The sequence below is a fragment of the Aulostomus chinensis genome, chromosome 1 (assembly GCF_037954235.1).
Source record: "Aulostomus chinensis isolate RoL2024-O1b breed Wild chromosome 1, RoL_Achi_v1.0, whole genome shotgun sequence".
Classification (NCBI taxonomy): Eukaryota; Metazoa; Chordata; class Actinopteri; order Syngnathiformes; family Aulostomidae; genus Aulostomus; species Aulostomus chinensis.
Window position 1 is genome coordinate 63,712,086 of NC_141320.1, and position 14,940 is coordinate 63,727,025.

Below are 14,940 nucleotides of genomic sequence, written 5' to 3' on the forward strand. Positions count from 1 at the left end.
TGATTGTTTGAAAATGTTCAACAAAAATTTCATCACGAAAAAAACAATAACATGTTTTTCCTTAGTCCAAAAACATCCAGAGATTGCATTTCAATAATAGGTGTAAATGCATTTTCATCATGTTGCAATCAAGTGCGATTGACTGTTACAGCCATTAAAAACACTTTAAATGCTTGAAGTCTTGTTCTAGGTCGTCCAAAAACCAAAGCCCAAGAGCAGAAGGGTAACAGCATGTTGCTGCACAGTATGGCAGACGAGTTTAGTCACGCAAGTAGTAACCGATACCCAAACAAGTAGAACTTCAGCACTAACATACGAGGCTGTATCTTACTTTTTTATCACGAATTAGCTCTACACATGACACAACAACAATATCCTTTCTGTATTAATGCATCTTCTTCACAGGTCATTGACGGGGAAGGTGGCTTTAGCGTCAGCCTTCACAATGTCCCTATGCTGTGTAACAAATCTCTTAAAATGTTAGTGTAGGCGGTTGTAGCTCCACTGACAAAGGGGACAGGCCTCACTGCCAATTAACAGGATAACAACCTGTTAGCCTGGATAAACTGAGCCAAGTTCAACAAACCTTGTGCTCTTCCACTTGGTGTTTGACGTCCTCCAAGTCAGGACCGAGTGGTTGCGCCCCCATCCTCTTGATGCGTGCCTCCGTCACGTCCAGCCACTCTGTAAGCTGCTGCAACTGCTGGTGCTGCAGATCCATCAGGACTTCGTGGAGTCTAAGTGTGAAACACAATCCACCCAGGTGTCAATCACTTGTTGAGAGTGCAAGGTTATGACTGACAATAGGTGGTACAGAAGATAAAAGTTACATATCCTTCTCTTCCATTTATTAGCGCAGTAAAACAGACCCAAGCTGTCTTATCTAAGTGGCATTTAGTAGTCAAGGCCATGTCTGTATAGCTTTGCTCTTGAATCAACAAGATTTTTAAAGAAGATAGCCGAACAGTTAATTAAATTCGGCTCAGTGTCAGTTATCATTGGATTCACCATAATTAGAACGACCTTTGTTCTTTTTATCCAGGAATCCTGCATGCTGTGGGGATCTGCTTTCATTGTATAAGTCCAGACAAAACATTATTTGTATGCCTAAAGAGATAGGAAAACTAATGTGAAGTTATTTGGATCTGGATTATTCTCTAAACTTTAATGTTGAATAGAATTCAAATTACTTGTGTGTATGTGTGCATGTCTGTGTGTGAGTGCGTGTCTTTATCTGTTGCTCTCACTAGTAGAATAAAATAGTCCTCCATTGTATAAATTTCATTGTGTTTGTGGGTTTTATTGCCAAATTTTTAATGATGGGTAAATGATGGCTTTATGTGGAGGGACACGGTCTTTCAAAACATAAAAATACAATGTTTTGCGTAAACAATTATCAGACGTGCGTTCAGTGCATATTAATATACTTTCCAAAATTTAGGATTGCGTTTACAATAATACATTAAGGTGGAAAACTCGCTGAAGCATTAGAAAGAAAAGAACATGCATATACCTGCTCTGTCTCTCCATGCTGGCCACTCTCAAGTGCTCCCATCTAGAGTTCAGCAGGTTCATCTGTTCCCTGACCTCCGAGTCCTCATCCTCGCTCAGGTTCCCCTCACTCAGCAGGGCGGCACCGGCCCGGAGGACCCGCCCCACGCTGCTCTGATGGGTAGTAAGCTCCACCATGTACCCCTGATGAGAGAAAGAGACAGACAGAGGGAGAGAACAAAACACTTTACACACATATTCACAATGATTCCACTCATTACTGCTAATTAACTCCCATCATTAATTCCACTAAATGAACCTGCTCCATGCATTTTAACTGCTCTCAAAATACATTTTCCCCTCTCACCTGACTGCTTGATCTCTTGTCTCCGAGCACTTAACTCTTACATGATACTTGGGAGGTCTCAAACAGCTAAACGGTCAGGGTTAATTTAATTTTGAGAGAACAAAACTCAATAATATGCCAGAGTTCCTACAAGTCCACCTCCAGTTAGCTTAGCTGTCTAGCATGGCGCCGACTCTAAAAGTAAGTGGACACATTAAAAACTGCCTTCTCATGGGATGCTGCCGTTTTCCTTTGTTTTGTATGCCTCCTCCAACTGCTGCAGATTGTTGGCTGACTTCACACTCATTACTGCTGCCTCTTCAAGCCCTTGAGTGCAGAGCATGGAGGCCCATTCTTTCCTCTAACTACACAGTTTTCCTGGTTGTTGGACATGGGATGTTCTTATGGATGGATGGCTGTTATTATCTTAAACTCTGTGCAACTTAATGTAGGGAAAAAGTATTGTGTGTTTGTTACAATACAATATATCAAAAAATGTGAATTCATGTATTATTTACAAAGAACATCTAGTTAGGAGACAAAATAGAAAAGTGACGCTCCCTCCAGACCAAAACAAGACATGATACAACTGGATTTAATGGTAGTCCCAATGATAAATGTGGCATTCATGTATAAAATTTCTGGTTTTAACAATATCTGAGCTGATGGCTGTCTGAGTTCAAGATACTGTATTTCCAAGGGAGCTTAACTATTTGCTACTTTGATAAAAAATTTACTTGAAAAATGTCTTACTGAGATAGTTAAAATTGTCCTTGAATTGAACTGAAACTTAAACTGATCTGCTCTGTATTTGCTGCATTTATGTGAGTTGTGGAGGGAGGTTTCTGGGCTCTACGGTGAGAGGACGTTGCACCTTGTACACATTGTAAAGCTCTTGATGGCAAATTCTGTTTTGTGATGTGGGGCTTTATAAATAAATGTAATTGCCTGAAGTGTAGCTTCAATTAAAGGTTGCTATCAATCTTTAATGTCAGATTTGGTTCTTCTCACCTCGTGTGTGTGGAACTGCTCCTTCACCTCCTCCACGTTGTTGGAGATTGGAGGCTGGCCCTGGAGCCCATCTTCAGCCGACAGCAGCCATGTCAACACCTGGAAATTCATGGTTGCAACATGAAAAATTCAAAGAAAAAAAATCAGCTATACCATCCCATGAAATAAATTTGACTTTTTGGGTTAGCTGTATTACATATTTACAGACTACACACAGAAGCAGAACTGCAAATTATTCATTGTTGACACTGGATTTACATTGGATTGACTCTCGAGAAGAAAATGATTAATGAATACAAAATCTTTTGTCATTCTTATTGTCACCATACTGTACCTCCTCCAGTGCAGCCTGGTAACTCTCCAGACTGGTGGAGCCTGGAGGCAGAGGACTGAGGCCCCGCTGCAGCTCCTCCTGGCCAGGAGTCAGGAACTAGAAGGGATGAAGGCGAGATAATAGGCACAGATGGGAACATGATGGTGGGAAGTCGTGTGATGAGAAATAGAAAGAACCAAGGTTACAGCGTAGGTTGGAAAAGGGTTGAGAGGTAGACAGAATGAAGGAGGAAGGACACAGACGATATGCTCAAAGAGGGAAAGTGGGAGAGCCAACAAGCAGCATGAGAGAAAGGTGGGAGACAGAGAAGACAGGGAGAGATGAGGCCAGGCCTGTTAGTGTTAGCCATTACTGGTTTAGTTCTGGCCTTTGTCCAACCTTAACAACTTGTCCTCTTTCTATCTATCTATCCCTCTCTCTCCATTTGTGTACTGGTCTGGAAACTAACAACTTCTCTCTTTTTATCTCGGCTCAGCGCTTCCCTCCTCGCTCTATTCTTCTCTCTGGTAATAAGGCCCCGAAATGATACAAGCAGGACATCCGTGGTGCAGAAAACAGTCCAGTTTCAGTCAACGCTGTACTATTATGGACTGCTCTGTATTACAAATGTGTTGCATGTTTTAAGCTTCCAGACATGATCAATCTAAACAAATCCTAAATTAATGCTGGACACTTGTGTGCCAAGAAGTCTAAACGATGATAAAAAGCAGTCTACCTTCTTGCACCACAACTCTCTTCCTCTTATCTGACAAATTATCATTTTTTTCCTCACGATGTCTTTGAGATGAGCCGAGCACCCTGCTGCTGCTTGAACTATTTAATAGCGTGAACATATTATACTCCAGTCAAATTATGGGTCACCTTTGGTGACACAGTCTGATGCCTTTTAAAATGCATTTGAGAGTGAACAGTCATGTTTTTTTAATAGGAGTGAGGTATCGAACAGTATTGGTACTCTCAGCAAATATACAGCAGATATTTAGTTTGTTTGGTCAACTTTTGACTCATGATGCCCGTATCACAAATGTTAAAAAGGAAAACCCCATGGCTGTAGTCTGCATCATATGACTTTTTTCATTCATGTTCATTTTCAGGTCCTTTTCACAGCCGACTTCTAGCCTTGTCACACCAGTTAAGATAACAGTGCTGTCTTGTCCACGCGTTCCAGTAAGGCCACGCCCGCGTGACACAACAGCAGGACCCTGAAACTGATGGAGCTAAATGGAATCCAGCCATCATGGGCCTTAATTGCTTACACAGGTTGCAATGTCAAATTACCTTCAGTGGAAAAAGGCCCGTTGCTGAACTGAGTAAAAAAAACATTCAATATCAAAAGACAGTATATGGCAGTTGATGGATTCAGTCCAAACAATGTGCAGTAGTTGACAGGCAGACAGCAAAAAAAAAAAGTCCACTGCAACAAGTCCCACTGTCATTATTGGAAATGTCATTAAATACACAGAGAAATCTAACAAGAGATTCATCTAACTTGGTGTGATGGACCTTTTTTTTTTTTTTTTTAATAAATGAGGCAGATTAACAGGGACAAACAGAGCAACGAGTGTGCAGACAAACAAAAGCACAGAGAGACAGATGGACATTTGGCGTGGAGTGTTAGCGCTGCGAGACACGGACCTGATCAGTAAAACGCCTCCTCTTTTGCTCAGGCGACTTGACATATGCAGCCTGGGTGTAGGCATAGCTTTTATAGCGAGGCTGAGGGGAGGGACTCTGCACTCGCCCCTGAGCCACACTCACTGTGATCTGAGAGAGAGAGACAGAATTGGACAGAGACAGCAGCAGGAGGAGGAGTTGGCAGAATGGAAGACAGAAGGCAAAACATAAGAGTTTACAAAAAAAAAAACAACAACAACAACACAAGAATGAAAGGAGATACATGAATAAAAAGAGAGCAGCAGAAGAAATGCAGACAGGAGCAAGGGGAGAGATGCAGAAAACAGAAGAAGAAAAAAAAAAGAAAGGAAAAATCAGCTTAAGCTCTGTTTCCATCCAAATGTCAAGCTATTTCATGTGAACGTTTGAAACCGCAGAGGAAAACCATTAAATAAAGATTAGGTCAGCGTGTGTCCAAAACACGTTTGAGTGAGACATGACATCAAAAATGTGGATGAGTAGTTACATTACAGTATTTCAGCAGTGAAGCATCTCTTCATGGAGTTTCTTTTGACATAAGAAACATCAAAATATAAGCAAGAAAATGCACTTGTTGCTGAAATTTTTTATGACCACTAATTTCGCTTAAGTAAAGCGAATTAAAGTGTCACAAAGTAACTGGAATAGGGCCAATTAGAATTAAAACAATTAATCGTGTAGAAAGGCGCCTGTCTTAGTTTTCATTGTAGTCATTATTGATAGATTAATGTGTATTTCAACTGCATAAATAGTGACGATGGAGTTCATTTTAACACGATCAGTAGTTATCATACTTCCCTTTCTGGAAGTATGTTGCATGTCAAAACAAAGTAATTATGTTTTTATCATGTATTAGCGCCAGGGTTAAAGTCTGGTTAAGTTTGGTATCCAAAAACACTCATTTACACCAGGTTAAGTGACCTCAAAGTTAGGTGACCTTCAGGCTACGGTTACAATAATGACTGTATTGTTACGGTTTGGGGTTTGTAAAATAAAGGTTTTGAATTTCTATCGCGAACTGCTGCTGCGAGGATTTGGCTTTTCTCTCTCTATACACACACAAATTTTGCCAATTTCCTCACTGGGGGACGAATAAAGGTTTATCTTACCTTATCTTATCTTAAAAACAGAGGACTACTTTAAGTGTGTACGGAAAAGTCCTCCTGAGGGCCATCCTTATACCGCTGAGGGAACAGAACTGTTCTTGTCTCTTACCTCCATTTTTGAGTGTGTACACAAGGTCAAATGCTTCCCCACTTCTGTTCTAATGCCGACAACGTGACTTGCTATTTGAATGTCAATAGTGGTCCATTTCGGTGGCAGGACCTTAAATCTATTCTTCTTAAAAACAGCTGTTAACAGCACTTAACAAGCTGATAGCACCTGCATCATCTGTTGTACCTTGAAACAAGAAACACTTGACATTTCAGATAAAAGAACCAAAACTGGCTGTGAAATGTAGGAGTAGAGTTCTGTGTATTTTAGCATGACACTTGAGGAAAAGTTACTTTCCATCGCTGTGAATATGTTTATGGAAGACATCTGACGGTATTTGAGTAATTTAGAAAAATAATTGGATGGGATGGAAACTCATTTTGCAGATGATGCAGACATGAGAGCGACAGACAGGAAGACCGACATGGCTAGAGAGAGAATAGATGTGTTATGCAGAGGATGTGGACAGAATGAACAACATACAGTAGCACAGAGTCAAAGCTGATGCTGTTTTGTGCAGCTTCTGTTCAACAACTCTGTCCAGGTCCTACAGATCACCACACTCATCCTGCTACTTCTTTGACATTCTCAAAGTTACCAGTTTCACTCTTTGTTTGCGCTCCATGAAAGAAGGTCAACAGGCTCCACAGCATCAGCATCCTGCTTCACATTCATCCCAAACAAGAAGCAGTTGAGTGAAAGTGCAATTTATCATCTTCTGTGACTTATTGACTTAGCCGACAAACTGACCCGTGTGTTTTGTAATGCTACCTCAAAGGAGATGCAGGAGGCAAACTCTGCAGCCTCACTAGACTTCTATGCTATTTTGGAAATATGTGCACATATTGGATGGTTTGCTAAAGGAGGTGATTTTATGCTACAGGCTAATTATGGAGCTTAGTTTAGTTTAGCCTAATTTAGCTTAGCATAAAGAGGCAGACAGAATCAGGAAGCTTGGCCCTGTTCAAAGTTTATAGATAATGCATTATCATCGTGCATGGAGGTGATGACATTTGAGTGGCATCTCTTGAGTTCCGTTAAAGCACAGCTTATAGTGAATAATAAAAAGAGGTGAAAGACTGGAAGTAGTGGTGCCAATTCAACACAAGGTGTGAAGCAGTTTCCTCTACCTGTAGCTGCAGGATCTATTACCCTGACACCGGTGGTTCAGAGTGTCCGGGGTGTGTGGTGTCTCTGATAGTGCTGTTGGCCGTCCTCCAAAGACAGCTAGCATAAATGCTGAGGGAGGTTGGGGAGCTCCATTCCAATGATACACTGGGCCTTCTTCACCACCTGATGCAGATCCTTGTTGCTTGGCAGCTGTGCAGCTGGCCACCACACAGTGATGCAGGATGATGCTCTCAACAGTGTTTCTGTTGGAGATGAGCCTGCTTCATCTCCCCGAGGAAGAACAGGCTTTGGTGGGCCAGGTATGTACTGTATGAAATATTATATTCATAAAGGTGTACTTGAAAACAGGATGTTGTTGAAACCCTGGTTTCTAAACTGTTAAGTTTCCATCTGTAGTGGATTCTGTACGACTTCTGCAGCTTCTCCATTCATGTGAAGTCTATGATATCATTTAAGGCAACTTTACTGGACTAGATTTTGGATTCAAGAGGACAATTTATATTTCCAGGTTTTGAAAAAAACTCACCTATCTTTCATATTTACAAAAATTTACAGTCTTGAATAACAAATAGCGGCGGCATGTGGTGCAATGGTTAGCACTGTCACCTCATGGCAAGAAGACTCCGGGTTCAAGCCCCAGCTCCCCCCCCCCCCCACGACCCTTAACAGGATAAGCAGAAGAAAATGGATGGAATTACAAATAATACAATTTAATTTGCAGGCAAAATCATTTGGAACTGTACACTTAAATTTGGAAGTTTTTGTAAACAAGACAGATTATCTGAACAAAGGATTCATAATAGGCACGACTTTCGATTATGTTTTTCAAAAGTTTGAAGTATGATTTAGCCTCAAAATTAAAGTCTTAGCTCAGTCAGTCGCCAAAGTTTTCACAACTTTGTTTACTTTCACAGTGATGAGCAGCGAAAAAGTTTCAAACACTTTTCTAACCTTTCATCCTATCTCATCATGAGTGAGTGTTACAGTAAGAGTCGATCACGTTTTTCATCTACCACTGATTTAAGGTACTAAAGGATCTCAAAGCATGGAGGCTTGAGAATGTGGACAGCCTCCTACTCCTCAGGGCTCCTCTTCCTCTCTCTGGTGATTTAGGTGTTATTCCTGTCGTACGGTTCAAACAGACCAAGGTTCATGCCTTACAACTCTTATCGTTTGTTTACTTGAAATGCCGAATGCTAACTTTGTGCTAGTTTTCAGCCCTGAGTATTCTTTTTGTCTTTCATTTTCTGGAGATGCAGTCAGAGTCCCTCTTCCTCCCTGAGTCCCAGGTGGTGATAGTATGGTGTTGATGTAAGGAGGTGGTGACAGCCCTGCTTTGATGATGACAGATGAGGGAGGAGGAAGATAATAGCCGCTGTCAGTAACTCTTGTTTTTTTCCTTTCTTGTCTTTCCTCTTCACCTCTCGTTTTACTGCCGGCCGACTTGTTCCATACACCCCCCCTTTTTGTTGTCTGCTCCATCTCACTCTTCATTTCCGCACTCTCCACCTGTTCATCCCTCTGTACATCTTTATTTATCTCTTTATGTCCCCCCCACTTCCTCTTTCGTCCATCTTCTCAATGTTTCTACATCTCTGCCTTCTCTTCCCCTTTTCACTTTTTCGATCCATCTGTCTTGCAGCTTCTCACCACTATCAGAGATGCAGACAGAGAGCTGATGGGGGAGCTTGATGTGGCCATTAAACTGAATGAGATAATAATATTACCAGCCATTATTCCAGGAAGCTCTCTCCATCCTGCTGTGATTCAACGTGATAGCATGACACTGACCTGAGCTTAACTCAGCTCTAAAGGTCAGCTGCTAGATCTCATTTGTGATTTGACATCCGATCTGTTTCTACAGCGCTTTCGTTCTTTTCGTCTCAATTTGGCAGTCGATTTTCATTCCAATGTGAACATATTTCAGGCAGTGACAGAAAGAATTAAGAACAGGATTTGTCTGCCCGTGGGACCACCTTCTCCTGGTCCATTAAGATGCCACCCGTCTGTCATGAATGTCAGAGAAGTATTAATTTCACTAAACGTTTAATATTCAGGTGGCAGTTGGCAGTGATGTATTTAAAAATGTTTCTAATATTTTGGCCAGCCTGTATACATAATATTTTTCAATATGATGCATGCTATTGCTGCACTACCACCCACTATAGCCTAAATAATACTCATAAAGTAGAATTATTATCTTCATAAAAGTAGAATTCATGTGAAATGGATTGTATAGGTGTGCATATGCATAACTGAAGCAGCACTGCATCGATTTTGTAACTCTGTTGTGTTCAGATTTGTCTTTTTGAAAAGGGCCTTTGTAGTCCAGCATTTTCAAAGCAAAACATACACTTTTATTTCCCCTCTTACACAATATAATATCCAGAAAAAAGATGGACTTCAAATGCTTTTCCTCTGTCTAAGACAGTATGAGAAGCATTAAACCAGAACAGGTACAGGTATGCCAGTATGTCTGATTCTTTTACTACTAGGCTATCAAACTGTTCAATATCTAATTTGTCTTTGTTACGTGTGCCTTCATTGGCTTGTCTTCTGTCAGTTGTGCACCTGAGTGAAATCAGCACTAAGATGGACTGAGGGGAGGGGATATGAGGGACAGAGGGCAGAGCCAGGCAGAGACAGCTCTACTCATGTGGTGAGATTTTTTTTCCCCTCTTGGTCTCCCCACATGAATCATGTCCCTCCATGCAGTTTTTTGGGTGCTGGGGTTTTGCTGTTTTAGTTTGTTGAGCTAGTTTGGGGTTAGGTAGGTGTATGAGGAGGAGTGGGGAACAACAGCCCGCTGCATGGGGTGCCCAGCGGCTTCTGCACCAATAAAGCTTGTGGGTTTAAATCCATCTTTGGTCTTGCGCCCCTTCTTCATGTTGCAGCCTCCTACCCCCTAGAGTCTTTTTTCCCCCCAACAGTCTTTAAAGAAGAGAATTCCAAACAGCATTTCTTTAAATGTTTTGAACCATGTACCAGTATGGCTATTTGTTACTGCCTTATTTTGTTTTGCAGAACAAGAGGAAGAGAGGGAATCTCAAATCATCCACTTATTATATTTTGTGTCTGTGGAAGAAGTCAAATAATGCATTTCCACAGTAATGCTCTCAAGCAACCCTTCATTATCAACGGCATTCCAGAAGATCTCCAAACCTCTGCAAAATTTTCTTAATTCTGTTCTTAGTGTTTGGCACCATACAGATTTCTTTCATCCTTTAACTTCTCTCAAAAGCTACAACAGAGACAGCGGGCAATGCCAGATGCACACTTAGCAATCTAGATGTGAAGTGGCTTGTTGGCAGGACTGCATGAATGGATGGAGCTGATTCTAAAAATTTCATTTCATAACTAGTTAATCCTGTTCTGGAGCTGATAACATGCTTTAAAAAACAAAAACAAAAAACTGAAGTGGTTGTATAAGATGCGATGCAATAGAGCCAGTTTGAATATTACTATTTACTGTGGGCACTGTTTCAATAACAGTGCAATTATATTTCAAAGTGACAAAATAGCAGCTAAGTATAGAACAATCACAGCAGAGCACAGACATGACACATGCAGAGCACAAGCTCATGGGGAGCTCAAGGTATTATTAAAGTTACGGCCATCACACAATGACAAGAATCACTGCACACTATTTGATGTTTGACAGGTGGATCAGTAAACATGGTACACAGAAAGAAGATGCAGCGCCTCAGTGCCTTGGGCTCAAGATGTCAGGTTCTCTCCCAAAAAGTCCCTCAATTTCTGTGTAGAACATGTGACTTCAGAACTAGCGCTGCAATGCATCATTGCTGCTTCTTGAGGAGGACATTGTTGGCTTCGTCTGTCTGTTGAAGTGATGTCTTAAGTGTCCATTATGTAAATGGTCCTTGTGGCTTTATTCAAACATGACATTTTCAGAGAGAGACACGTGCGATATTTGAGAGCAAGCGATAAAATTGCTGAGAACAACTGGGAAGTTGTGATACCGAGGAGGGATTTATCAGTGATGGGTTTTAAAATGTTGTTGAAGCCTTAATTAAGGAGCGATGTGAGCGCGGCGACTGCTTACCACCTCCTCTCATAGTTAATCCTCTAATCAATTTTCACATCAGTTTCATCACTCAATCAGACTCACGAACTCTCCATGTCTTTGCACACTGCAGCTCTGCGCTCTTCACATATCTGCCTGAAGTATTGCTAAGTCAAGGGTTTGTATGGGGGACAATTTGGGGCCCAGATGGGATGCTGCCTACATATATTATCAGTGTGTAACTGATAGCAATCCTGGATTGCATTAGAAGCCTGAACCAGGATAAATGATGAGGATTTCATATTCTCTGTCTGGCTTGGCCTTGTTGCTGCAGCTTTTACTTTAATCTGGCAGCATTCCATTCAAATGTGTCATGCTGACTGTGTTACAAAACTGGAATTACCAAAGAATAAAATGTTAGCTTGTCCTCTGTAATGGCGAAAAAGAAAAGCAGTTTTATTTTTCATCTTTTTTTTATCTTTGCATCTCTCTGCAGCCGCCTTGAAGAAAAGCTCAAAATACAGACAAATGACCAACATTTTTCACCTGTGAGAAACCGACAGGCAGAGAGGTGCACATTCAGCCTCTTAATCATAAGACAGTAGCCTCAAACTGCACATAAAGCTACTGACAACATGGCAGAACCCATTCTGGAGTTCAAATGGGGCTTAACCCCATATGCAGTGAAACAAATTGATTTAAAAATGTGCATGTCTTAATACTGTGCCAGTAAAATGAATCCTCTCCTAATTGTGTTCACTTTTCTTTCTATTTCCCACTGTCCTGTGTCAGAATTGCATCTTGATCAGCATAAACCCCATCAAGTTATATTCAGAAATGCAACTGGAACATCGTATGAATGACAATGGTCAAATTGAACTTGAAATTGTAATAAATGCAGGGACTTGTGAGAGAAAACTAAAAACAATGAGCCTGAGGAGCATCATACCACCATTTTCCAGTGATGGCGAGCAAAAGTAAACAATATCTGTGTGTATGTGTGTGTGTGTGTGTGTGTGTGTGTGTGTGTGTGTGTGTGTGTGTGTGTGTGTGTGTGTGTGTGTCTAACCTGCTGGGAGAAACGCTGCTGGGTCTGTATCTGGTAGTGCTCTTCTGTTGTCAGCCGGGTGACGGTGGTTGGCACCCGGGGGAGCGTCTCCACTTCCTTGATGGCCTCCATAGAAACGACTTGAGGAAGCACCTGGAAGAGTGACGTCACATACATGATGACACTCTTCTTGTCTGGATGAGGCACTGCCACGTCTGAGGAGCAGAAAGTGAGAGAAAAGATATAAGTTGATTTATATCGCGTGGATTAAAAGAAAAAAAGAGCCCCTCAAAAAATGTGCTTTACTTGTTCCATGGCCGTGATGTTTGTGTGCTCATGAATAACCCGAGGCCACATTCTGAGAGCTGCACAGCTTTGAAAAAGGACTAGGCACAGTTTGATGTGATGAAAAATATTTGCTAAATTTGAAACCAGAATTAAATCTTGTCAGAATAACATTATGCATTGGTATACAACTTCTGACTGATCTTAAAATTAGATGGAAGAAACAGTCAACCTTCAAATCACATGCTATATATCCCATAACAGATAATTAATGCAATTCTACTTATATTTATATAAAAATCTAGAGGAAAATAACGCATAAATACAATTATTTCGCTGTTTAGATATGAGACAAGAAATTTGTCTTCACTGCAAAACAACTCTACACTTGGGTTATCAATTTGAGTTTTATATGCAAGTTCTAAAGACGGAAAATTCCAGTTATTATAGGAGCAATAACGCTTATTTCCCAGAGCATCTGTGTTTGTCAGCCTGTCTGCCCTGAATCATTAGAGCTAAATGAAGTTCAAGCAAAGTTTTCTAACTAGTAGAAAGAGATTAAATAGAGGGATGATTTCAGAATGGTTGGCCACAGACTGCAGCCCAGCCAGTCCGCTTGGGGCGAAACTAATGGAGACGAATGACAGCAGGGCTGAGACACAACAGTGAATTGAACATCATGAGAAATGGCGATAGAAACGAGGGCGGGGTGGGGGGGGGGGGGGGGGAGTGTGGACAAAGGAGGAAAAAAGTGGTGGGAAGAAAGAAAGAACGTAAGAAATGGAAAGCTAAGGAATTGATGCTTGTGGGGATGTTAACAGAGAGGTGTATGTGGGGTTGGACGGTGGCAGCGACAGTAAGAGGAGAGAAAGGAGGACAAGAGGAAACGACAGCGGAAAAGAAAGGAAACATTAAGATGAAGAGGCACAAAGCCGTGGACGTGTGTGTGTGTGTTCAAATAGTGCAGCGATGCCGAGGAAGATGTGTTTGTTAGCTCTGCATAAGAGCGATGGATAGATAAAGCCGGGGAATATTTTTGTCTGGTGAAAACTGATTCATCAGCATCACGGAAGAATGTGGGGGTGTTATTGTTTGGGTAAGGAAGACGAAAATCTCCATAAACAAGACGAGTACGAGTCATCCCTCACTTGTTTACTCCTCTCGGTGTTTCCGTCCCATAATGCATCACAACTACTATGCCATACGTGTGCATACTTATGAGCCTGTGAAGTGACTCAAACAAACAATGAATATTTCAAAGCGTGACAAAGAGGTGAAAGGCCTTCGCAGTCTGTGCTGACGGGAGTTGTCGGACCAGCACGGGGGACAGAACCTCCTCCATCATCATCATCATCAATAAAAATCAAAAGTGAGAGAACATCTTCTGGATGGACTCTTATCAGGAATTGATTTTGTGTCATTAGCTACACTCGACAAAAAAAAAATGTTTGCACTCCTGCCACCTATCAGTTTTCAAACATGAGCATAATTCAGACGGAGCTGAATAATATTCTCATTCACCCACCCAGATTAATTCAACACTCACCACGCAGAAACAAAACGACATGACAAAATGCTCCCCCGCCATTTTGATTACTTTTTCACAGTTTTTTGTCGTACTTTAAAACATTCTTGCTGACAAGTAATTTAACTGAAAGGAGACAGACGAAAGAAAAAATATGAAAAAGAGAGAGAGAGAGAGAAAAAAAAAAAGAAGGAACACGTTTGATGATGGCAATGTTATCTGCTATTAACAACAGAGACAATGCTGCTGTTTCAAAGAAATACAAATTAAACAAGCGTTCGACGTCTCCCATCCTGACAGCTCCAAAACTTCTAACAAAAAATTTGAAATCCTTTCAAAGGATTAGAAAATGTTCCAAAAGCCCAGGTAGGGGGTTAATAGTGTTTTGAGCATTCAAGCACAGCATAATAATGTTTTCACCTCACTTGCTCCCAGCGAGTGATTGTTTATTATAAGATCAATGGGAATTCATCTGACGTGATGTGTAGTCTCAGGGTTTAAACTGTTAGGGATTACAACTATCATGCTGGCTCACAAGCCTCCACACGGCACCCCGCAGCAGGGAGTGGAGGGATTAATACAGAATATCCCTCAGTCTTTGATTCTACATATCATCAACATCAAAATGTGACAAGATTTGGATCAACAGTTGACAATTTGATTAGAACAACACAAGTTAATTCCTTGGGGAAGCTTGTCTGAAGGCTTTTTTTTTTTTTTTATTCAAGAGCAAAACATATTTTTGTTACATGGAATGGAAAAGTAAGTAAAATTTGACTTCTACTAGTGATGCAACAAATTCCAGCCGAGGTCAGGAGTATTTCTTTTATTCCTGCCAGAGTTTTAGGGTTTCGAGTTTTAAATGATTTATAGTGGA

At 41.1% G+C, this 14,940-nt stretch overlaps 1 protein-coding gene across 4 annotated transcripts in view; it reads right to left on the minus strand.

Moving 5' to 3' along the window:
* dmd (dystrophin) overlaps positions 1-14,940 on the minus strand; it is a 225,378-nt gene that overhangs the window by 125,519 nt on the left and 84,919 nt on the right. For all 4 annotated transcript variants that reach the window (XM_086200177.1, XM_086200186.1, XM_086200196.1 and 1 more), the window contains exons 9-14: positions 12,275-12,468; positions 4,818-4,946; positions 3,183-3,278; positions 2,849-2,947; positions 1,514-1,695; positions 587-737 (exon numbers count right to left, since the gene is read on the minus strand). In XM_086200177.1, the coding sequence (XP_086056303.1) occupies positions 587-737; positions 1,514-1,695; positions 2,849-2,947; positions 3,183-3,278; positions 4,818-4,946; positions 12,275-12,468 (851 nt within the window). The remainder of the gene's footprint in view (positions 1-586; positions 738-1,513; positions 1,696-2,848; positions 2,948-3,182; positions 3,279-4,817; positions 4,947-12,274; positions 12,469-14,940) is intronic.